The sequence below is a fragment of the Rana temporaria genome, chromosome 1 (genome assembly GCF_905171775.1).
Source record: "Rana temporaria chromosome 1, aRanTem1.1, whole genome shotgun sequence".
NCBI classification, from domain to species: Eukaryota; Metazoa; Chordata; class Amphibia; order Anura; family Ranidae; genus Rana; species Rana temporaria.
This window is the reverse complement of record NC_053489.1, coordinates 27,502,203-27,528,532: the sequence shown is the minus strand read 5'-3', so window position 1 is coordinate 27,528,532 and position 26,330 is coordinate 27,502,203. Positions and strand designations below refer to the sequence as shown.

General features: G+C 44.4%; 1 protein-coding gene across 30 annotated transcripts in view; it reads left to right on the top strand.

Moving 5' to 3' along the window:
- The window catches only part of CELF4 (CUGBP Elav-like family member 4), a 1,399,301-nt gene that overhangs the window by 1,185,381 nt on the left and 187,590 nt on the right, over positions 1–26,330 (top strand). For 16 of the 30 annotated variants that reach the window (XR_005746938.1, XM_040336074.1, XM_040336067.1 and 13 more), the window contains one exon: positions 7,309–7,380. The exons of the other annotated variants lie outside the window; for them this stretch is intronic. Coding sequence is in view for 15 of the 16 variants with exons in the window: in XM_040336074.1 (XP_040192008.1) it covers positions 7,309–7,380 (72 nt within the window). In the remaining variant the exon portion in view is untranslated. The remainder of the gene's footprint in view (positions 1–7,308; positions 7,381–26,330) is intronic. 30 annotated transcript variants of the gene reach the window in all.

The following is a 26,330-nucleotide window of genomic DNA, read 5'->3' as shown; positions in this document are numbered from 1 at the left end:
AAACACTTCACCCAAATGAATGTTTTACCATTTTATGAGACAAATTAAGATTTTTTTTTTGCCCTGGAGATATTTATTACCCACTGAGGTATTTGCAAAAAAAAAAAAAAAAAAAAAAAACAATTAGAAAAAAAAATAATAATAAGGAAAAGAAAAACCTAAAAACTTTTGAAAACAAAAAGAAATAAGGAAAAAAATTATAAATAAACATTTTCAAAACAAAAGAAGTTTAAAAGTAAAAAAAAAAAAAAAAAATTATAAACACTTCTGAAATTTCTCCTTTCAGGAAAGTGGAGATTTTTTTAAAATTGAGGTTGTTGAGGTGCTCTTAGCCTTTTAAAATTTGCCCACTGAAGCCAAGGGCAAGCCTTCTGTTGTTAATGGAAGAAAGTTCCCTGGAGGATGAAATTGCATTGTGCTGAAATTGTGGCTAGATGTCAAGGACAAACCCAATACACTTTAATCAACGCATGCCAGTGCACATGCATTGTAAAGCAATGTATTTCAATAGGGGAAGTTCACACCAGTGTGTTGTGCTGATGTGAGCTGCCCTGCCTAGTGACAGGACAGTGATCTACTGCTCCCTGTCATCGGGAGCAGTGATAGCTGTCGTGTCAGTGGTAGCCCATCCCCCCCACAGTTAGAATCAATCCCTAGGACACCTTGATCGCCCCCTAGTGTTTAACCCCTTCCCTGCCAGTGTCATTTACACAGCATCAGTGAATTTTTATAGCACTGATCGCTCTATAAATGACAATGGTCCCAAATGTCGCAGTCACGATAAAAATCGCAGATCGCCGCCATTACTAATAAAAACGTAATAATAATAAAAATGACATAATTCTATCCCCTATTTTGTAGATGCTATAGCTTTTGCGCAAGCCAATCAATAAAACACTTAGGCTTCATTTCCATGGACGTTTTTACAGCCACCTTTTTTACAGCTTAAAAACGCCTGTCCATGTTTTATTTTTTGGATTATTTTTTTTGAGCTGGAGCTCAAAAACGCAGCGGTAGCGTTTTTGTGCGTTTTTTGCGCGTTTTTAAGGCTTCATTTCCATGGACGTTTTTACAGCCACTTTCTTTAGCCTTTTTTACAGCTTAAAAACGCCCGTCCATGTTGTTTATTTATTTATTTTTTAGATTTTTATTTTTTTTTGAGCTGGAGCTCAAAAACGCAGCGGTAGCGTTTTTGAGCATTTTTAAACGTTTTTGGCGGTTTTTAACGTCTGGCGTTTTTACAGCTCTACTCTGGAGCTTCAGAACGCACTGGTCCTGTTTTTTTTTTGCAGCTTAAAAACGGCTCAGCCATCTACAGCTCAAAAACGTCATGGTGGGCATGAGGCCATAGACTAACATGGAGAGCTGTTTTTAAGCTGCAAAAAACGCTCAGAAAAGTGGATGTAAAAACGTCCATGGAAATGAAGCCTAATTGCGATTTTTTTTACCAAAAATATGTAGAAGTATACGTATCGGCCTAAACTGAGGATTTATATATATATATATTGGGGATATTTATTATAGCACAAAGTAAAAAATATTGCTTTTTTTAAATTATCGCTCTATTTTTGTTTATAGCCTAAAAAAATAAAAACCGCAGAGGTGATCAAATACCACCAAAAAAAAACTCTATTTGTGGGAAAAAAAGGACGTCAATTTTGTTTGGGTGCCACGTCGCACGACCGCGCAATTGTCAGTTAAAGCGTCGCAGTGCCGAAGCGCAAAAAATGGCCGATCATTTAGCACCCAATTCTGAAGTGCTTAAAAGAGCTTTAAAAAATGAAATTTAAAAACAACACAACACAGCATGCGAATGCACATCAACCACGTGTGCGTTTACATGCACTCAACACACACATTGAGGTGTGAATGGACTCTTACGCGTACACACAATCGGAAATTCCGACAAGAAAACCGTGGATTTTTTTCAGACGGAATTTTGGCTCAAACTTGTCTTGCATACACACGGTCACACCAAATTCCGACCGTCAAGAACGCGGTGATGTACAAAACTACGAAGAGCCGAGAAAAATGAAATCCGATGCTTCCGAGCATGCGTCGACTTAATTCCGAGCATGCGTAGGATTTTTCTCCGTCGGAATTGCATACAGATGATCGGAATTTCCTTGTCGGAAAAATTGAGAACCAGCTCTCAAATTTTTGTTGTCGGAAATTCAGACAGAAAAAGTCAGGTGGAGCCTACAGTACACACCAAAAGCTCACATCGAACTTTTCTTGTCCGAAATTCCGATCGTGTGTACGCAGCATTATACTTGTTCAGGTTCTACCAATACTATTTCCAGTGTGGTATTGAGTCATTGGGTTAGAATGGTTTGCAAAAGTTCCCCCCTTACATCTCTTTCCATATTTATAGAAGGCTTTACCCCCTCCATCATAAAATAATTATCAGTTCAGTCAAAATTATTACAACTGAAAATCATTTTCTCATCATGGCCTCATCCAAAGTGGCCTGGATGACAAATAGTGGTTGTGATTTGCTGCTTCGAGAGTCACAGAGGCGGAACATTATCTACTTGTGATATCTAATTGGCTGAGCTATGCCCAAATTAGAGGGATTAGTCTGGCTAAATTAATGAGTGCTAGTTGGCTTCAAGAAATCATTTTATCAGAGCTGATTAGAAAGAACTAATTTTCTTTTTTTCCTTAATTTATTTCGATTTTTTATTTTTCTGTAGTAAAGTTGTTTTCATCTTTTTTTTCCTTTCCCTTTTTATGATCACTTTAGCATTTTGTATGTTGTTCTTCATAGTGCTTTTAATATTTCTGTACTTTGAGGCTGTAAGGAATGTTTTATAGCTTTCTCTTGTGTCGTACGGTGTTGTAGCTGCTTTGTATTGTACATGGGTGCGGGGAAATTTACACCAAGAAATTGTAGATGTCCTCTGTTATGGGTTCCAGAGCTATTTTATAGAGAACAGTCTCGGACAAATCTCTAAAACTAGACTGCTAGGGTATGCAGAACTTACCAGAGGTGTAATAGTAGTACACCGTTTAGGCAACAAAATACTGTGTTGTTCTCCATAAACATATCACTGCTTTTCTGTGTCCGTGATCCTATTATTTCTTTGGATTGTGATGTTGTCCATAGTGCTATAACTGGCCTACACTTGGCAGATGTCCATGGTGCTGTAACTAGTGTTTCTCAACCATTTGTCACTCAAGGCACCCTTTAAAATTATGGACAATCTTGAGGCGCCCTCCAAAATTATGGGCAGTCTCGAGGCATCCTACAAAATGATGGACAGTTTTGAGGCACCCTCCAAAACTATGAACAATCTCAAGGCAACCTCCAAAATTATAGACCATCTCGAGGCACCCTCCAAAATTATGGACAGTCTCGAGGCACCCTCCAAAATTATAGACCATCTCGAGGCACCCTGCAGAATTATGGACAGTCTCGAGGCACCCTCCAAAATTATGGACAAGCTTGAGGCACCCTCCAAAATTATGGATAATCTCGAGGCACCCTCCAAAATTATGGACAAGCTTGAGGCACCCTCCAAAATAATGGACAAGCTTGAGGCACCCTCCAAAATTATGGGCAGTCTTGAGGCACCCTCCAAAATTATGGACAATCTCAAGGCACCCTCCAAAATTATGGGCAGTCTTGAGGCACCCTCCAAAATTATGGACAATCTCAAGGCACTCTCCAAAATGATGGGCAGTCTTGAGGCACCCTCCAAAATTATGGACAATCTCAAGGCACCCTCCAAAATTATGGACAATCTCAAGGCACCCTCCAAAATTATGGACAAGCTTTAGCCACCCTCCAAAATTATGGATAATCTCGAGGCACCCTCCAAAATTATGGACAAGCTTGAGGCACCCTCCAAAATTATGGACAAGCTTTAGGCACCCTCCAAAATTATGGACAAGCTTGAGGCACCCTCCAAAATTATGGAAAATCTTGAGGCCCTCTCCAAAATGATGGTCAGTCTCAAGGCACCCCCCAAACTAATAGACAATCTCGTGGCACCCTCAAAAATTATGGGAAGTCTTGATTCACCCTCCAAAATGATGGACAATCTCGAGGCACCCTCCAAAATTATGGACAATTTCGAGGCACCCTCCAAAATTATGAGCAGTCTTGAGGCACCCTCCAAATTATGGACAAACTCGAGGCACCCTGCACAATTATTGACAATCTCGAGGCACCCTCCAAAATTATGGGCAGTCTTGAGGCACCCTCCAAAATTATCGGCAGCCTCGAGGCACCCTTTAAAATTATAGACAGTCTTGAGGCATCCCATCCTAAAATGTAAAAACGATTCCAATAGTTTTACATAATGCAGCAACATCCACACACATAGGGAACCCAACGTTATAGGTGCAAACTGGTACTGACTAGTTTTCCAATGTTTCTCTTCCTCCGTTTTTCTCCATCGCTCAGCTAATATGACCCCAAAGCTGATGGAGAGAGGCAGGAGAGGGTCAAACAAGGATGCTATGCAGGCAACTGACATCTTCCTTATCAATTGATGATGTCTTTGGCCGTTAGGAAGTTGGCAGCTAGACAGTCATAATGCTGCACAATGAACACTTTGTGTAACCTAAAGGCAGGCTTCATCCACCCGCTGCCTTTGTATAAAAATTATGGTAAATTTTTAGGCATTTTGCTACGGCACCCCTGAAGATACCATAAGGCACCCCAGGGTGCCTGGGCAGCCTGGTTGAAAAAGGCTGTAACTGGTTTGCACTGTGATGCTATCCATGGTGCTGTAACTGTTTTTCACTGTGCCGCTGTCCATGGTGCTGTAACTGGTTTGCACTGTGCCGCTGTCCATGGTGCTGTAACTGGTTTTCACTGTGCTGCTGTCCATGGTGCTGTAACTGGTCTGCATTGGGCTGCTGTCCATGGTGCTGTAACTGGTCTGTGTTGCATTGCTGTCAATTTGTGCAATAACTGGTCTGTACTTTGTAGATTCCCATGGTGCTGTAACCGGCCTGCACTGTGCTGCTGTCCATTCTGCTCTAACTGTCCCGTGTTGCATTGATGTCCATGGTGCTCTAACTGTCCCGTGTTGCATTGATGTCCATGGTGCTCTAACTGTACCGTGTTGCATTGATGTCCATTCTGCTCTAACTGTCCCGTGTTGCATTGATGTCCATGCTGCTCTTACTGTCCCGTGTTGCATTGATGTCCATGCTGCTCTAACTGTCCCGTGTTGCATTGATGTCCATGGTGCTCTAACTGTCCCGTGTTGCATTGATGTCCATGGTGCTCTAACTGTCCCGTGTTGCATTGATGTCCATGGTGCTCTAACTGTACCGTGTTGCATTGATGTCCATGGTGCTCTAACTGTCCCATGTTGCATTGATGTCCATGGTGCTCTAACTGTACCGTGTTGCATTGATGTCCATGGTGCTCTAACTGTCCCATGTTGCATTGATGTCCATGGTGCTCTAACTGTCCCGTGTTGCATTGATGTCCATGGTGCTCTAACTGTACCGTGTTGCATTGATGTCCATTCTGCTCTAACTGTCCCGTGTTGCATTGATGTCCATGCTGCTCTAACTGTCCCGTGTTGCATTGATGTCAATGGTGCTGTAACTGCCCCGTGTTGCATTGATGTCCATGGTGCTGTAACTGCCCCGTGTTGCATTGATGTCCATGGTGCTGTAACCTCCCTGTGCTGTATTCCTATCCATGGTGCTGTAATTGGTCTGCACTTTGGTTGTAACTGGCCTATACTATGCTGCTATCAATTAAAGGGGTTGTATAGGTTCGTTTTTGTTTTTCTAAATAACAAACATGTTATACTTACCTCCACTGTGCAGTTAGTTTTACACAGAGTGGCCCCGATCCTCCTGTTCTGGGGTCTCACGGTGGCTGTCTCGGCTCCTCCCTGCTAAAGCTTAACCCCCTCCGGGAAGCTCTTTCCCGAGGGGGTTAGCTTGCCAGCGCGTTCCCGTCTCATACACTTGGCATCCATAGACTCGGTCCTGGCTCCCCGGCTGCCGCGTCATTGGATGTGATTGACAGCAGCGGGAGCCAATAGCTGTGCTGCTATCAATCTATCCAATCAACAGTCCGTGGAGAAGAGGACACTGGGGGAACGCTCACAGCAGGTGAACAGGCTCAGGTAAGTAAAATGGGGTGGGCTATTTTTTAAATAACAAACATGTTATACTGACCTCCACTGTGCAACTTGTTTTGCACAGAGTGGCCCCGATCCTCGTCTTCTGGGTTCCCTCGGCGGCGGTCTTGGCTCCTCCCCGCTAGAACTAACCCCTTCATGGGAGCTCTCCCCCATGGGGGTTAGTTCTTGCGGGCGCAGTCCCGTGATACAGCCTGCGGCTATAGCAGCTGACTGTATCATTCGGCTCCGCCCCCAGCACCCCGTTTTATTGACTTGATTGACAGCAGCGGGAGCCAATGGCTGCACTGCTATTAATCAACCAATGAATGAGCCGAGAAGCCAGCGCGTTCACGGCGCGGGACTTTCGAGGGGTCAGGTAAATAAACGGGGGCTCAGGGGGGGGGGGGTCGCTTATCCTCTGATGAAAAAAATGTACCTTTACAACCCCCTTTAAGTTTTAATTGACCCACACCTTGCTGCTTTCCATGGTGCTGTAACTGTCCTACATTGTGCTGCTGTCCATGGTGCTGTAACTGTTCTACATTGTGCTGCTGTCCATGGTGCTGTAACTGACCTCCATTGTGCTGCTGTCCATGATGCTGTAACTGGCCTCCATTGCCCTGCTGTCCATGGTGCTGTAACTGGCCTCCATTGCGCTGCTGTCCATGATGCTGTAACTGGCCTCCATTGCCCTGCTGTCCATGGTGCTGTAACTGGCCTCCATTGCACTGCTGTCCATGATGCTGTAACTGGCCTCCATTGCGCTGCTGTCCATGATGCTGTAACTGGCCTCCATTGCCCTGCTGTCCATGGTGCTGTAACTGGCCTCCATTGTGCTGCTGTCCATGGTGCTGTAACTGGCCTCCATTGTGCTGCTGTCCATGGTGCTGTAACTGGCCTCCATTGCGCTGCTGTCCATGGTGCTTTAACTGGCCTCCATTGCGCTGCTGTCCATGGTGCTTTAACTGGCCTCCATTGTGCTGCTGTCCATGGTGCTGTAACTGGCCTCCATTGCGCTGCTGTCCATGGTGCTGTAACTGGCCTCCATTGTGCTGCTGTCCATGGTGCTGTAACTGGTCTCCATTGTGCTGCTGTCCATGGTGCTGTAACTGGCCTCCATTGTGCTGCTGTCCATGGTGCTGTAACTGTCTTACATTGTGCTGCTCTCCATGCTGCTGTAACTCTGCTGTATTGTACCTCCCTCCAGGATGCTGAAACTGTGCTGCTGTCCATGATGCATAACCATGCCCCTGGTTTTGCTGCCCGTTGTCAGTTACCGGTACGTTATGTGATGCCACCTATGTTTCTGTAACTGGCCTGCACGTTGCTGTTGTCCGTGTTTCTGTAATTGGCCTTCGCTGTACCGTGCTGTTTGTGGCGCAGACAGTCGGTCTGTTTTGTGCTGCTGTCTATGGTGCAGTAATTGGTCAGTTTATATGCTGTGGTCTATGGTTCCCCTAATTGGCCTGCATTGTGCGGCTCTCCATAGATCTGTAGCTGTCCTGCATGATGCTGCTTTCCAATGTTTGGTAACTGGTGTGTTCTGTGCTGTTCTATGGTGCTGTAATTGGCTGGTTGTGTGCTGCTGTCCATTGTGCTGTAACTGGCCTGCTTTGTATTGCTGTCCATGGTGCTGTAACTGGTCTGTACTGTGCTGCTTTACATCACGCTGTGATTGGCCATGCTGCCCTTGGTGCTGTATCTGGTCTCTATTGTTCTCCAGTCCATTAAGCTGTTACAGGTTCACATTGTGCTACTTCCCATAGAGCTGTAAGTAGTATAGTGTTCAATATGCTGTAACTGCTCCGTGCCGCACATCCATCACTTGTAATGGTAGATTCTTCATGGCCGACAATCCTTGTGGCTGGACAGTAGACGAGGGCGGGACTTAGTAACTTTTTACATTTATATATGAAACCAACAAAAAAAATTGTTATTTACATAAATGTGTTTAGTTCAATTTGTTTTTTGGAATTCCTTTCATTTATTCGAATCAATTAGAATTTTCCAATTTCGGTCGAATTGAATCAAATGTATTCTATTCGAAATTCGAATTTTGGAAGATGGTTATACTCTTTCTGTTTCAATTTCTCTTTATTGATATTTTTCGACATTACATTACTTACGTTACAATACAAAACTACTTAAAGCGGAGGTTCACCCAAAAAACAAGGGGCAGATCCACAAAGAAAGTACGCCGGCGTATCTAGTGATTTCAAATTTCCCGCGTCGTATCTTTGTTTTGAATCCTCAAAACAAGATACGACGGCATCTGGGTTAGATCCGACAGGCGTACGTCTTCGTACGCCTTCAGATCTTTGATGCAATTCTTCGGCAGCCGCTGGGTGGCGTTCCCGTCGTATTCCACGTCGAGTATGCAAATTAGCTATTTCCGACGATCCACGAACGTACAAGCGGCCGTCGCATTCTTTTACGTCGTTTCCGTTCGGCTTTTTTCGGCGTATAGTTAAAGCTGCTATTTGGTGGCGTACGCAATGTTAAGTATGGCCGTCGTTCCCGCGTCAAATTTGATTTTTTTTTATTTCGTTTGCGTAAGTTGTCTGTGAATGGAGCTGGACGTAATTTACGTCCACGTCAAAACCAATGACGTCCTTGCGACGTCATTTAGCGCAATGCATGGCGGAAAATTTAGGGACGGCGCATGCGCAGTTTGTTCGTCGCGGGGACGTGTTTTATTTAAATAAAACACGCCCCCTACTCGCCGCATTTGAATTCCGCGCCCTTACGCCGCGAGAGATACACTACGCCGCCGTAACTTACGGCGCAAATTCTTTCAGGATTCAACCCAAAGCCAGGTAAGTTACGGCGGCGTAGCATATCTCAGAGTGCAGATCTTTGTGAATCTGCCCCCAAGTATCTAACATTACATTCACTATACCTCAAACATGTACAGTATGCAGTTTTTTTGTTTTTTTTGGGGGGTGTACATACGGTATTATCGGTATTTTCCTCCCGGCTTCCAGGTACTCGCTCCCGTGGGAGTGGGCGTTCCTGTGCAGTGCCGCAATGTCATCTGGGACTTCACCCATATGATTGATGTGCCTGAGAAAAACTCCCACCGCGCGTCACGACTTTCCGAAAGTAGCCGAACTGCGAGTCGGCTCTATACGGCGCCTGCGCACTGACTAGGAGCCGTGTAGAGCTGACTGCGCAGGCAATGTAAAGAGCCGACTCGCGGTTCGGCTACTTTCGAAAAGTCGTGACGCACCTTATACGCCGGTGGGAGTTTTTCTCAGGCACGTCAATCATATGGGCGAAGTCCCAGATGACATTGCGGCACTGCACAGGAACGCCCAGTCCCGCAGGAGCGAGTACCCGGAAGCCGGGAGGAAAATATCGAATTTTGTAAGATGGTTATATTGTTTTTTTTTTCCATTCTATTCTTCTTCTTTTTTTCCTATTCTATTACTTTCTGTTTTATTCTTTTCTTTTATTTTCTATTCTTTTCTATTCTATTTTAATTTCATATTATTCTGTTCGAAATTGTATTCAAATCTAATTCCATTCAAAATTTGAATTTTGAAAGATGGTTATATTTTTTCTTTTCATTCTATTGTTTTTTTTTCTATTCTATTATTTTCTGTTTTATTCTATTCTTTTATATTCTTTGTAAATTTGATATTATTCTGTTCGAAATTGGATTCAAATCGAATTCCATTCAAAATCTAATTTATTCTATTCGAAATTCAAATATATTCTTTCTATTTTTTCTGTTCTATAATTTTCTTTATAATCTATTATTTTCTGTTTTATTATTTTCTATTGTATTTGAATTCAAATGTATTCTATTCGAAATTCAAATTTTGGAAGATGGTTATATTCTTTCTGTTCCATTCTATTGTTTTTTTTTTCTATTCTATTATTTTCTGTTTTATTCTTTTCTTTTCTATTATATTATTTTCTATTTTATTTAAATTTGATATTATTCTGCTCGAAATTGCATTCAAATTGAATTCCATTCTAAATCAAAATTATTCTATTCAAAATTTGAATTTCGGAAAACGGTTATATACTATGGGGCAGATCCACAAAGAGAGTACGCCGGCGTATCTAGTGATACGCCGGCGTACTTTCAAATTTCCGGCGTCGTATCTTTGTTTTGAATCCTCAAAACAAGATACGACGGCATCTGGGTTAGATCCGACAGGCTTACGTCGTCGTACGCCTTCGGATCTTAGATTCAATTCTTCGGCGTCCGCTGGGTGGCGTTCCCGTTGTATTCCGCGTAGAGTATGCAAATTAGCTATTTCCGACGATCCACGAACGTACGAGCGGCCGTCGCATTCTTTTACGTCGTTTCCGTTCAGCTTTTTTCGGCGCATAGTTAAAGCTGCTATTTGGTGGCGTACGCAATGTTAAGTATGGCCGTCGTTCCCGCGTCGAATTTGAAAATATTTTATTTTGTTTGCGTAAGGCGTCCGTGAATGGGGCTGGACGTAATTTACGTCCACGTCAAAACAATGACGTCCTTGCGACGTCATTTAGCGCAATGTACGGCGGGAAATTTAAGGACGGCGCATGCGCGGTTCGTTCAGTTTTTAAATGAAACTCGCCCCCTACTCGCCGTTTCGAATTACGCGCCATTACGCCGCGAGAGATACACTACGCCGCCGTAACATACAACGCAAATTCTTTGTGGATTCAAAGATTTAAAAAGTAAGTTACAGAGGCTTAGCGTATCTCACATACGCTGCGCCCATGCAATTCTACGAAGATCTGCCCCTATTTTTTGTTTTCTATAATTTTTTTTTATATTCTGTTCTTTTCTGTTCTATCATTTTCTATTGTATTTGAATTAAAATGTATTCTATTCGAATTCGAATTTTGGAAGATGTTTATATTCTTTCTGTTCCATTCAATTCTATTGTTTTGTGAAGCTGCTGTGCTGCCCAGTGAATAAAGTGTAGCACAGGATTTTTCCTGTCAATAGCAGTGTATTGACAAACTAGGTGGTAGACATATGCGGTTCATTTCATTAAAAAAATCGAAATTCTGACAAATTTTTTGTTAATCGGAATTTCAGATGTACAGTGGAACCTCGGTTTAAGAGTAACTTGGTTTGAGAGAGTTTTGATTTGCGAGCAACTTTTTTTATTTAAGTTCTGACTCGGAAGACGAGCAGAATTCAAGCTAAATAGGCGTGCTGTACCTTATTTGGCCTGAGGTACGGGGGCGCAGAAGCCGAGCAGAGCTGAAAATAGGCCTGCAGTACCTCATTTTTCCTGAGGTACGGGGGCGCAGGAGCCGAGAAAAGCCAAACATTGGCCTGCAGTACCTCATTCGGCCTGAGGTACGGGGGCGCAGGAAAGGAGTCGAAGTGTCCTCGGGCCTTTTTTCGGCGCTCACTGGCGCCCCCCACCTCTGCCCGCATTCGGTATTGCATCCCATTGAAGTCAATGCGGAACAAATTATTTTAGTTTCCATTGACTTCAAGGGGAAAACTCGCTTTGATATGCGAGTACTTTGGATTACAAGCATTCTCCTGGAACGGATTATGCTCGTAATCGGAGGTTCAACTGTTATTGCATCCCATTGAAGTCAACGCGGAACAAATAATTTTAGTTTCCATTGACTTCAATGGGGAAACTCGCTATGATATGCGAGTGCAGTGGAACCTCGGTTTAGGAGTAGCTTGGTTTGAGAGCGTTTTGATTTGCGAGCAACTTTTGTTTTTTAATTACTTACTCGGTTTGCGAGTGTTGACTCGCAAGACGAGCAGAATTCAAGCTAAATAGGCCTGTAGTACCTCATTTGGCCTGAGGTACGCAGGAGACGAGCAGAGTCGAACATTGGCCTGCAGTACCTTATTTGGCCTGAGGTACGGGGGCGCAGGAAACGAGCCGAAGTGTCCTCGGGCCTTTTCGGAGCTCTCTGGCGCCCCCCCCCATCTCTGGCCGCATTCTGTATTGCATCCCATTGAAGTCAATGCGGAACAAATTATTTTCGTTTCCATTGACGTCAATGGGAAAACTTGCTTTGATATGCGATATGGAACGGATTATGCTCGTAAATTCTGACTCGACTAAATTCGAGTGTTGACTCGCAAGACGAGCAGAATTCAATCAATCTAAATAGGCCTGTAGTACCTCATTTGGCCTGAGGTACGCAGGAGATGAGCAGAGTCAAACATTGGCCTGCAGTACCTTATTTGTCCTGAGGTATAGGGGAGCAGGAGCCGAGAAAAGCCGAAAATTGGCCTGCAGTATCTCATTTGGCCTGAGGTACGGGGAGGCAGGAAACGAGCCGAAGTGTCCTATGGCCTTTTCGGCGCTCTCTGGCGCCCCCACCTCTGGCCGCATTCGGTATTGCATCCCATTGAAGTCAATGCGGAACAAATTATTTTCGTTTCCATTGACTTCAATGGGAAAACTTGCTTTGATATGTGATATGAAACGGATTATGCTTGTTGTAACGGTCAGGGGTTAACACCGTTTACGATATTCCATTCCACCAACCCACGACAGCTTATCCGACACTCCAACAATCCAGCAGACATGATCCATAAGAATTCCCCAGAAGGACGAGACACACAGCTCTGTCTCTGGTTCAAACGAATGACACTTTAATGGTAAACTCTCAGCTTTTTATACAGTTAGAAAGCATGCTGCAGTAATCACAGGGACAATGAAACACTCCACCCAAAACATCACACAATGGGTGCTTAACGAGTCCCCCTCAATCCACATCCCAGACAGACATTCTGGCACCGAATCTACATGAATCCATTACTATAGCTGACATGGCAGACATGACTTTTAGAGTGTGTTAACTCACAACACATTTTAGCATCAATAGAACTTTCACACAATATAGGGTTAGTTAGCATAGCACAATGAAATATATTAGGAGCCAGACTCAATTAACACCTCAACAGTCTATGTGTCCCCACATGAATGAGTCACTCTGCTATTGACCTGTTGTGGACAGAATTAACCACCTGTAATATTCCAAGATCCTGCAATACATGAATTATCATTAATGTCCCATCTCATGTAATCCGAGATATCATTTCTCAGTCATCCTATGCCCCTACTGGACATAGGATGACCCTAGACCCAAGAGTCATTAGTGAAGCTGGCACAGAAGTACCCCACATCCTTCAAAAGTCTCTGGGTATCACGGGCCATTCCATTACACTCGTAATCCAAGGTTCCACTGTATATCCTTCTCATAAAAAGTCCTCACTAGAACTGTAAAGGCTCATATACACGATCTGACTTTTTGACAACAACAGTCGACGGACGTGTTTGATCGGAAAATCCGACCGTGTGTACGCTCCATCGGACAATTGTTTGCTGTGAATACTCTCAAACTTTCCGGTAACAAATGTCCGATGGAGGATAATCCAATCGTGTGTACACAAGTCCAAAGTACACACACGCATGCTCAGAACCAATGCTAAACATCAGCCAACAATAGCAGAAGTTGCCCCAAAGGGTGACGGTAAAGAGCTGAAGTCCTAAACCCACCCAACTCTAGCCGGCATTGTTGGTTTGTTCGGTTGTGTGTTCGGCATGAAAAAAAATAACATCTCACTTGCTGGAAGAGGGTTGTTTTTTTTTTTGTGTGATTTTGTGCTATATTATTTTAATAAAGCGAGTATGTGGTTTGCTTGGCACCTCACTGCTTCCTGTGCGGCTAATCCCCGCTGTTTCTAGATCTACTTCTGGTGGCGTGGTGTGTTGTCATGGCAACTGGCATTCAGGCATTATTTCCAAGGTGCAGGACGGCTAGAGGGACCGCGCCGCTTCAGTAAACATTTGTGCATGTCGGAACATCTTATCAGATCTATCTCTCTCCCGAAGATGCTTCTTTTATTTTAACTCCTTGGCTGACCAATGCTCCGACCTTACGCCCCGCGGTGCCGGGGTAGCGGAAACCGGATTCCGTGGCGAGTTTTCCTTTTATTGGAAACTTCGGCGCGTACCTCTAGGTAATATCGTTTTAGGGCATCAGTATTCCTGTCAGGTCTCCGCTTTCCTTGTCTCCACAGCAAGCTCCTATATCTCCGAGGCTGTCAAGATTATGACTGCTCTGTGCTATCTTCTTTACACAACATATGTTTCCTCCTAGTCTCTAATACAAAGCTTTTCTTTAATGAGAGCTTTTTTCATCCACCTTTTTATGACAACGCGAGGTCCCTGCAGCACTCTGATTTAATTTGCCGCACAAAGACTCACGCCACCGAGCGAGCCAGAGACTTTGATTGCTAAATAGTTAGGTGGAGGTGTTGGGAGGACCTCTATGGAGCCCTGTTGAAGTCACTTTGGTTGTATTCAGGGGCGGACTGACCATTCGGGCGATGCCCGAGGGCCCCATGCCACTAGGGGGGGCCCCATCAGGGTTGCCAGCCTCAGTAAAACCAGGGACAGTATGTAAAAATCTGTGTTTTAAAAAAAAAAAATCACAAGATTATAGCTGCCTCGCCTCTCCAGTACCTTTTCAGTGTGCGTATGTGTACTCTGTGTATGTATATTGTATGTGTGTGAGTGTATATGCTGTGTGTGTATATTGTGTGTCTGTAAATGGTGTGTGTGTATACTGTGTGTATGTATACTGTGTGTGTATACTGTGTGTCTGTATACTGTATGTGTGTGTATACTGTGTGTCTGTATACTGTATGTGTGTGTATACTGTGTGTGTATACTGTGTGTCTGTGTGTGTATACTGTACGTGTGTGTTTGTATACTGTGTGTATGTATACTGTGTGTCTATACTGTATGTGTGTGTATACTGTGTGTGTATACTGTGTGTATGTATACTGTGTGTGTATACTGTGTGTCTGTATACTGTATGTGTGTGTATACTGTGTGTCTGTATACTGTATGTGTGTGTATACTGTGTGTGTATACTGTGTGTCTGTGTGTGTATACTGTACGTGTGTGTTTGTATACTGTGTGTATGTATACTGTGTGTCTATACTGTATGTGTGTGTATACTGTGTGTGTATACTGTGTGTCTGTGTGTATACTGTACGTGTGTGTTTGTATACTGTGTGTATGTATACTGTGTGTCTATACTGTATGTGTGTGTGTGTATATACTGTGTGTGTATATTGTGTGTCTATACGGTGTGTGTATGTATACTGTGTGTGTATGAAATATAAAAGTGATCTTGCGCTACTGTGTGTGGATATTGTGTGTTTGTGTGTGTATGTATACTGTGTGTGTATATTGGGTGTCTGTGTGTGTATACTGTATGTGTGTGTATACTGTGTGTGTATACTGTGTGTCTGTATACTGTACGTGTGTGTTTGTATACTGTGTGTATGTATACTGTGTGTGTATACTGTGTGTCTATGCTGTGTGTGTGTGTGTGTGTGTGTGTGTGTGTGTATACTGTGTGTGTATATTGTGTGTCTGTGTGTGTATACGGTGTCTGTATACTGTGTGTATGTATACTGTGTGTATACTGTATGTGTGTGTATACATGTTTGTGTATACTGTGTGTCTATACTGTACATGTGTGTTTGTATACTGTGTGTGTATACTGTGTGTCTATACTGTATGTGTATATTGTGTGTCTGTGTGTGTATACTGTATGTGTGTGTGTGTGTGTATTGTGTGTATTGTGTGTATACGGTGTGTGTATGTATACTGTGTGTGTATGAAATATAAAAGTGATCTTGCGCTACTGTGTGTGTATATTGTGTGTCTGTATACTGTATGTGTGTGTATACCATGTGTGTTTATTGTGTGTATGTGTGTGTATACTGTATGTGTATGCGTGTATACTGTGTGTATTTATACGGTGTGTGTATACTGTGTGTGTGTGTATACTGTGGGTGTATATTGTGTGTGTATATTGTGTGTCTGTGAGTGTATACTGTGTATGTATAAAGTATGTGTGTGTGTGTGTGTGTACTGTGTGGCCCCATAATCTATTGCCTGAGGGCCCCGTAATCTCCTATTGCCCGGGGGCCCCTTAATCTCCTATTGCTCTGGGGCCCCATAACCTCCTATTGCTCTGGGGCCCCATAATCTCCTACTGCTCTGGGGCCCCATAATCTCCTATTGCCCGGGGGCCCCATAATCTCCTATTGCTTTGGGACCCCATAATCTCCTATTGCCTGGGTGCCCCATAATCTCCTATTGCTCTGGGGCCCCGTAATCTCCTATTGCCCGGGGGCCCCATGATCTCCTATTGCCCGGGGGCCCCATGAGTTGTCAGTCCGCCCCTGGTTGTATTAATGCTTGCCATACTTGAAAACGAAAGGGGTTGTATGAGTTTGCTTTTAAAAAAAATAACAAACATGTTATACTCCACTGTGCAGTTCATTTGGCACAGAGTGGCCCCAAACCTGGTCTTCTGGGGTCCCTCGGCGTCTGTCTCGGCTCCTCCTCGCAAGGGTCAGTTTACTTTCAGTTTCCTTCAGACTTTAATGGGGCCGGACTGTGGCCAGTGTGAGTAGAAAATGTCCTGGGGTCAATGGGAGTAAACAATGCCTTATCATTGGTATTAGCGGGAGGAATATTGCCCCATTGCTGGTATCAGGGGAAGGAATAATGCCCCATCATTGGTGTCAGTGGAAAGTATAGTGCCCAATCATTGGTGTCAGTGGGAAGAATAGTGACCCATCATTGGTGTCGGTGGGAAGAATAGTGCCCCATCATTGGTGTCAGTGGGAAGAATAGTGCCCCATCATTGGTGTCAGTGGAAAGAATAGTGTCCCATCATTGGTGTCGGTGGGAAGAATAGTGCCCCATCATTGGTGTCAGTGGGAAGAATAGTGCCCCATCATTGGTGTCTGTGGGAAGAATAATGCTCCATCATTGGTGTCGGTGGGAAGAATAGTGCCCCATCATTGGTGTCGGTGGGAAGAAGAGTGTCGTGCTGTTACATATCTGTAGTAGGTGAGGTTGAAAAAAGTCCATCAAGTCCAACTTGTGTGTGTGTGATTATATGTCAGTATTACCTTATATATCCCTCACAGGCCACTCAGAAGGTGGGTTCATGACTTCTTGCACTCACAGGCCCCTCAGGAGGTGGGTCCATGACTCCCTGCACTCACAGGCCCCTCAGTCGGTGGGTTCATGACTTCCTGAACTCACAGGCCCCTCAGGACGTAGGCCCATGAATCCCTGCACTCACAGGCCCCTCAGAAGGTGGGTTCATGACTCCCTGCACTTACAGGCCCCTCAAGAGGTGTGTCCATGATTCCCTGCACTCACATGCCCCTCAGGAGGTAGGCCCATGAATCCCTGCACTCACAGGTCCCTCAGAAGGTGGGTTCATGACTCCTTGCACTCACAGGCCCCTCAGGAGGTCGGTCCATGACTCCCTGCACTCACAGGCCCCTCAGGAGGTCGGTCCATGACTCCCTGCACTCACAGGCCCCTCAGGAGGTGGGTCCATGACTCCCTGCACTCACAGGCCCCTCAGGAGGTGGGTCCATGACTCCCTGCACTCACAGGCCCCTCAGGAGGTGGGTCCATGACTCCCTGCACTCACAGGCCCCTCAGGAGGTGGGTCCATGACTCCCTGCACTCACAGCATCTTCTCAGTCCTAAAAACCAATAAGAACGGGGACATCTTGTGGCCGAGACGGGATACTGCAGAGGACAGTGCTAGAGAGAAGATGAGTATTGCAGAAAGAGCTGTATTTTTATTTATATTTTAAACTTGGGGCATTTTAATAAAATAACTTATAGCTGGGTTTTAATATCGTTTGATGATTTAAAGAGTGTCAGCCATGATTCTTATAATGCACATTTGAAGACAAGAACATTGTTTTCTGCATCATTACACTGTGAATACACTCTTCCAGGAGGTGACACCCTGCACTCACAGCATTACCTCAGTCCTCAGGGTTGTACGTATGCATATATATATATATAGAGAGAGATCTCTCTCTCTATATATATATATATATATATATATATATATATATATATATATATATACAGGCCCGGATTTCCCACAAGGCCACTGATGCCTGGCCTTGGGGCGGCAGTGGCATGGAGTCCCCCGACGCCCGGAAGATACAGTTAAGGGTGGTAAGTTATGGGGGAATCCACTCGCTCGTTAACAAGTGATTGCGGCGATGTCGCCAAAATCACTTGTAAAATGTGTGCTCCCGTCCGTCCTCCCCCCCACCCCACATACCTCTCTCTGCTGGCTCTGTCTTCGGGACTCCGTCCTCCCCCCGGCCACCGAGTCTGTCTCCTGTCCCTGCTGCCGATGTACACAGTGAGAGGGGAGAGCTGTGCTCTTCCCATCTCAGCTGTGACAGGAGTTCTAGCACAGTGCTAGGACTCCTGTTTTGGAGGTGACAGGGTCAATAAAGAGAACATGTCACCTCCAATTGCTATCACACAGGAAATTGTTTTCTCCTGTGTGATAGCAAAAAAGTTAAGTGAAAAAAAATTGATAAAAAATAAATAATAAGAAATAATAATTTAATAAAATAAAAAAGTAAAGAATAAGAAAAATAATAAGAAAATGATACAAAAATTTAAGAAAGTAAGCGACAAGCTACAAATAAATAAAAATAAAAAAAGTGATAAAGTAAAAAAACAAACAAAACATATTTGATCTAACCGTTCCGCACATTCTCTGTTGATTTGGGGGGGGGGTTTCGATTGGCGGGGAGGGGGTGCATTGTGGAACCTGGCCTTGGGGCGGCAGGGAGAGAAAATCTGGCCCTGTATATATATATATATATATATATATATATATATATATATATATATATATATATATAGTATATAGAAAGGGAGAGACACAGAAAGAGAGGAAACATGTTTTAATTGTATTTTGTATTTTTCACATTTATTTAATTACAGAAAATTAATGTTTCAAGATACTCTCTTCTTTAGTTGCTGATCCTACAAAGAAAGAATCTTTCCTTATTCGCCATATTTCTTTATTCTTTATTTTTTATTTTTTTTCAATCTCCTTTTAATCTTCAGAATATAGAGTCGTGGCTCCACCCGCCTATTAGTTAATAAAAAACGTTATTAATATACAGGGTTGGTTGTAGTAATGCGGCTTTATTTAAATGTATCGCTCACTTCCTGTGTAATTCAGCCGGAGGGCTTTTCCCTGAATACATGAAAAGACTGAGGCTTTATCCCGCAGACAGGCACAGCCTTGGAGCAGGCTGAATGGGCTCTTGAATGAATATTATCATTGAAGGTGAACAAAGGCAGCCTTACCTCACAGGCCGGCATTAATGTGCAGCTTTTGCCTGTTCTATTCACCGGAAAGAAGTTTAAAAGAAAAGCTCTGACATGATTGGGATTTTGAAAGCTTGTCATGGTCTGATGTGCCGTTTCCACCTCCACATAAAAGAGGGCAGCCTGGCAGCACCCTAACCCAGCAGACGTCATGGGTCATGGTGAATGCTAACGAGGAACTGAAGTATTTTTTTAACTTTTTTGTGAAGCACATTGGCTTATCCTAAAGAATATGTATTAATGTGTTGCTGTTTAATCTGCAGTATTCCTTAGTCCCCCACAGTGCCCCCAAACCCAATGAGAGATTGTGGTGCCCACCAACCTCTTACATTGGGTTTACACACATAGATCTACGGTCCTGCTGTAATCACGGGCAATCGCGGGTGTCTGGCAGACATCGCAGCTGCGGGGCACGCGCATCGGGTCCAGGACCCTAGGCGGCCAAGAAGCCCAGGACTTTATATGACGTCCACCCAGGATGGGAGATCCCATCTGTGGATGTCATTTGACGATGGGCGGGTAGGGAAGTGGTTAAAAAGGTGTCCATTGACCTCAAGAGCCTGTAGTGTGAACCATAGATGTGCTCAGCCTATTGCATTAGGGTGTGCACCCTTAAGCCGGCAGCAGTGAAAGGGAAGAGCTGAAACACTTCTCTTATGGCAGAGCCGGTAACAGGGAGATCTTTCCCATGTTTCTGCTGCTACACAGAGCGATAACACTAATGCACATGGGGTGATTAGGGTGTGCCTGGGCACACCCGACACACCCTGTGTGCAGGCCTTTGAGTGCCTCCCAGCACACTGCAGTGACCCCTATCTTGCTACAGAGCCCCCAGCCCCCCCCCCCCCACACACACACACAAATCTGCTTCTAGAACTCCCATCCCCCCCCCCCATAAGGACACTTAGCCGTATACTTCCAATATTTCAATACGTATTTTGTTTTCCCGTAATTGTGTGAGTATTATTTTTTAAAGAATGTACTGTGACCTGGTCTCCATATCCATAAAGTTGCCTCAAACAGCGGTAGAGCATCTTAAGAATCCATGAAACTTAGCTCTACACATCTGAAAATGTGAGAATTGAATGAAATGCTGAATATTTCTGATCTCTATTTATCCTGGTACTGGATCTCAGAGGAGTAAATTTGCACTTCCTGTGCCACCTCCCTCCCTGGTATCTCTTACCTATACCCAGGGCTGTCTTAATGCATGTGTACCCCTGGACACTTGAAAAGGATAAAACCCCTGACACAACCTCAGGGCATAACCCATTCTGCCGTTGACCCAAATTATGAAAGCATACAGAGAACTGAGGAACAAACTGCTTCTTTCTGTGTTCCAGCGTCCAAGAGAAAGGAGGCGGGACCTTTATTGGCTTTTTAAAGACAACATGACATCACACACATGATCACAATTGATTGGTCAGTCCATATAAGGGTGGTTTCTCCTTGCAAGTCCATTTTTGGCACAAACAGTCCTCGTGTCATACAGGGTTCTTACACCCAAGTTCACAGGGGCTTTCTTCACTCAGAGACATATTTGGTTCCTCAGTGAAAGAAGGAGGAGGAGGGGTGACATCTGTTTGCTATTATTAGTTCCCTTTGTCTCCATTTCAAGCGGAGATATACTTGTAACCTTAAAAGATTATAATCTGTCATGGCTTCTTTTAAGGATAATAACAGTATTGTTGTAACATATACCCATACATACATACATATGTATTATAACTCTCTCTCTCTCTCTATATATATATATATATATATATATATATATATATATATATATATAGATCAAGAAATAAAAGAATACAATGAAAGAAAGGCAACATTTGAGTAGCTCAGGAGAGAAGTAACATAACACAAAAATATTTATTTTAGTAACCTCCATCACACACTGCCCAGAAGCCCCGGTGCTTGGGGGCCCTATGATTATCTTGCATTACATCATACTTGCCAACTGTCCTGGATTTGCCTTTTTACTAAGCTGTCCCAGGATGGCCATGTCCCAGTATTGTGCCCTCCTGACCTCCCTGTACTATGCCCTTCGGCCTCCACCCCATGCACTGTGCTCTTTGTGTTGATTAGTCTTTGAATTATATGAGGCTTTTTATATTGTTTATTTTTATTATTTTTTTAAGTACTAATAAATATATGTTTAATCCTATCAACTACTGTATTTATACTTTAATTTTTGAGAGTAGGTGCATAAATTGGGGCAGGCTGGTAGGGGCCCAGTGCATTACTTTGCCCAGGGGCCCATGATGCAATTAAGACGGCCCTGCCTATACCCCTGATTGTTTTTCAGATCTTAGATTTTCTGCACAGGAATTCCAGATCATCGCACCTTCCTATGTCAATGACTTCCATACACCGGTTCCTAATTGATGCAATTAGCACAGCACACCATGCTGGCAGTGTAACCCTAATGTATGATGGATTATGTTTGGTATTATCTCCACTTGTCCATCTCAGTGTTCTGCACAGCTTCCAGTAATTACTACATTGAAATATACATGGCCAGCCCATGCTCCATTCCTTCTGCTTCACATGCTATAAACGGAGTGATGCAAATGAAAGATCTCCATTCACATGGAAAAACAGGATGTTGTTTTACACCAGGGAGCTGCTGAAACCACCAAACACAACCAATTATCACATTTACCTTCTTTGCTTGTAACGACAGAGAATGTAATATGTCATCCGACAGCATCACAAACTAACTGGGCTGGATTCCGGTAGAATTGCGCTTTTTTTACGGAGGCGCAGGGCAACGATTTTGCCCTGCGCCCCCGCAAAATTACTGCGCTGCCCTTGATTCACGGAGCAGTAGCTCCGTAAATTGCGTGGGCGCGCCCGGCAAAATGCCCGGCGTAAGCGCGCGCAATTTAAATGATCCCGTAGGGGGCGGGAATCATTTAAATTAGGAGTGTTCCCGCGCCGATCGTAGAGCGCATGCTCCGTCGGGAAACTTTCCCGACGTGCATTGCGGCAAATGACGTCGCAAGGACGTCATTTGCTTCAAAGTGAATGGCGTCCAGCGCCATTCACTAATCACTTACGCAAAGTACGTAAATTTCAAATTTCGCGACGCGGGAACGACGGGTATACGTAACATTGGCTGCCCCTGCTAATAGCAGGGGCAGCCTTACGCGAAAACCGACATACGTAAACGACGTAAATTGCGTACGCAGGGCTCGCGCAACGTTGTGAATCGGCGTTAGTATGCAATTTGCATACTATACGCTGAGCACAACGGGAACGCCACCTAGCGGCCATCGCAAGAATGCAGCCTAAGATATGCGGGCATAAGAGCCTTATGCCGCGCATATCTTAGGCTGCAGTCGGCGTAACGAGGTTCCTGAATCAGGAGCATTCATTACGCCGGGGCAAGTACGCAATTGCGCTGTGTAACTTATGGTTACACAGGCGCAATTGCTTCTTGAATCCAGGCCACTGTGTCCAAACCTCCACCGCATCTTTGACTTAGACACTGCTGGTGTTTTATTTAAAAAAATGCTAGTTGGCTGGCCATCATGCTGATATCTTGACTACTTTTCAAGTCATTGATCTGGAACAAGTAGGTAGATCAAAAATTTGAAAGCCCCAGCATTTCATTCAGTTTATATTCCAGGTGCATCAAATTAAAAGATGTGCAGGTAAAGCCTTAGGACCCTTTCACACAGAGCGGATTCCATTCCATCCGCAGGGGATCAGCTCACAGATCCCCTGCTGATCAGTGCAGAGCAGGTGGATGAGACATCCGTGTCCACTCAGTTTCTGCAGAACGGACATGGACATGGCTCTGCTGAATGGGTGACAAGGAGTAAGTGAACTCCACTCTCCATTTACACCTGACTACCTCTGTTCCGCTCCATCTAAATGGAAGAGGACAGAGTTCCCTCCTGTTTATTCTTATCGGCCCCAAGTCAGTTAACTAGTCAGTACAAAAAGCCTAATTAAACTGTTTCCCAAGCCTGGAGCAAAAATAGTTGAGTAACTAAGCCAAGAGCTCAGATAGTTGAATGTACCAAGCTTGGAGTTCAGACAAGTGAGGGTTCCAAGCCTGGTGCTCAGACAGTTGAGTGTCCCAAGCCTGGCGCTCAGATCGATCAGTGTCCTAAGCTTGGTGCTCAGATAGTTGAGTGTCAGATAGTTGAGTGTCCCAAGTCTGGAGATCAGATAGTTGAGTACCCCAAGCTTGGAGATCATATAGTTGCATGCCCCAAGACTGGAACTCAGATAGCTGAGTGTCCCAAGCAAATGCATGTAAAGCTATACTACCCCATCAAGATTCCTCTCCAAAGTGGTCCCCAGCTCCACTGTCTGAGCTCCAGGCATGGAACACACAACTATTCAAGCTTGCGGCATGAGAAACTAAACTATGTGAGCTCCAAGCTTGGGACACTCAACTATCGGAGCTCCAGGCTTGGGGCACTCAACTATCAGATCTCTAAGCTTGAGAAACTAAACTATCTGAGCTCCAAGCTTGGGACACTCAACGATCTGAGTTCCAGGCTTAGGACACCCAACTACCTTAGCTGTAGACTTGGAGCACTTAACTATCAGAGCTCTTACCTTTATAAACTAAACTATTTGAGCTCCAAGCTTGGGACACTCAACTATCGGAGCTTCAGGCTTGGCACACATTAAACTATCTGAGCTCCAAGTTTGAGACACTAAGCTATCTAAGCTACAGGCTTGGGACACTCCGCTATCTGAACTGCAAGCTTGTGATACTCCACTATCTGAGTTCCAGGCTTGGGACACTCAGCTATCTGAGTTCCAGTCTTGGGGCATGCAACTATATGAGCTCCAAGCTTGGGGTACTCAACTATCTGATCTCCAGGCTTGGGACATGCAACTATATAGGCTCCAGACTTGGGACACTCAACTATCTGAGCACCAAGCTTAAGACACTCAACTATCTGATCTCCAGGCTTGGGACATGCAACTATATAAGCTTCAGACTTGGGACACTCAGCTATCTGAGTTCCAGGCTTAGTACACTCAACTATCAGAGCTCCAGGCTTAGGACACTCAACTATCTGAGCTCCAGGCTCGGGACACTCAACTATCTGAGTTCCAATCTTAGGACACACAACTATCTGAGTTCCAAGCTTAGGACACCCAACTACTTGAGCTCCAGGCTTGGGGCACTTAACTATCAAAGCTCTAAGCTTGAGAAACTAAACTATCTAAGCTCCAAGTTTGGGAACTCAACTATCGGAGCTTCAGGCTTGGCACACATTAAACTATCTGAACTCCAAGTTTGAGACACTAAGCTATCTGAGCTACAGGCTTGGGACACTACGCTATCTGAACTGCAAGCTTGGGACACACAACTATCTGAGTTCCAGGCATGGGACACTCAACTATCTGAGTTCCAGTCTTGGGGCATGCAACTATATGAGCTCCAAGCTTGGGGTACTCAACTATCTGATCTCCAGACTTTTGACACTCAACTATCTGAGCACCAAGCTTAGGACACTGATCTATCTGAGCGCCAGGCTTGGGACACTCAACTGTCTGAGCACCAGGCTTGGAACCCTCACTTGTCTGAACTCCAAGTATGGGACATTCAACTATCTGAGCTCTTGGCTTAGTTACTCAACTATTTTTGCTCCAGGCTTGGGAAACTCAACTATCGGAGCTCCATGCTTAAGACATACACACACACACACACAAACACACACAAGTATCTGCTCTGCCCTCCTTGGAAAGAATCCACATCTCTTTGTTGTCAACAAAACGTTTTACCAAGACAGGGAGTAGAGGGGAGTCTTCCTAATATACTGTAAACACAGACAGCAAAAAAACTTAAATGTTGTTACATAATCTTAGTTGGGGAATTAAGCCCAGCTCCTTGTTTCAATTTTAAGATTTTTATTTTTTATTTTTGGAAATGCTCAGGCAGGACTGTGTCTAACCTTACAGTGCTGGCTCCTGGCTTCAGTGCCAACTTGGGATTTTATCTTGACTCTGGGATATGAGCGAAAGGCTATGTCCATTTCATTGCTTTGCCGTATTGTTATTTTTAGATCTCTCTTACTCTTAGCGTCTGTGCCCGATGGTGGAGTCAGCGAGGACATATCAATGTCAAATGAGATTTGTTCTCTTCTATGAACTCTTCGTGGGCTTTATGCATTGGAAGAAAACACTTTCTATGTACAGTGCCTTGAAAAAGTATTCATACCTCCTTGAAATTTTCCACATATAGGGCCAGATTCACAGAGTGTGGGCGCACATTACGCCGCCGTAGCGCAAACGCCGTACGCCGCACCAACGTAGCGCGGAGAGGCAAGCATTGCATTCGGCAAGCTATTGCTCCCAACGCTGCCCCAGCGTGGCGTGGGTTTCGTAGTCTTACCCTATGCAAATGATGGGCCGAGCGCCAGACAGGTACGTATCACGAACTGCGCATGCACACACCCCCCCGCGCCTGCTCACAACCACGCCAGCACAACTGCCTAAGCTATGCCGGATCACTGCGTACGCCGTGAACGTAACGTACGCCCAGCCAAACACATGTCCAGCGCACAATACGCCGGCTTGTGTTCCCTGGTGCAGACCTGAGCATGTCTGTTGCTGGGTTGCACCTCCTTTATGGGGAATAACTTTACGCCGGACGTACAACTTAAACGCATCTCACGTAGCATGCGCCGGGCACACGCAGGTTCGTGAATCGCTGTATTTTTCTCATTTGCATGTTGGAATGGGTAATCAATGGGAGCGACACCATGCGCCCAGCCTAAATGTGCGCCCACCCTACGCCGGCGTAAGCAAGATACGTCAGCGGGGTGTAGCCTGTTTTTAGGCGCATATTAGTTTGTGGGTCTGGCGCACAGATACGACGGCGCACATTTGCACTTCATCGGCATAACTGGTTATACGTCGGCGTAAGTGCATTGTGAATCTGGGCCTTTGTCATGTTACAACCAAAAGCGTATATTTATTTTATTGGGATTTTATGTGATACCTAATTGTGATGTAGAAGGAAAATGAAAAATGGTTTTCCAAATGTTTTTTAAAA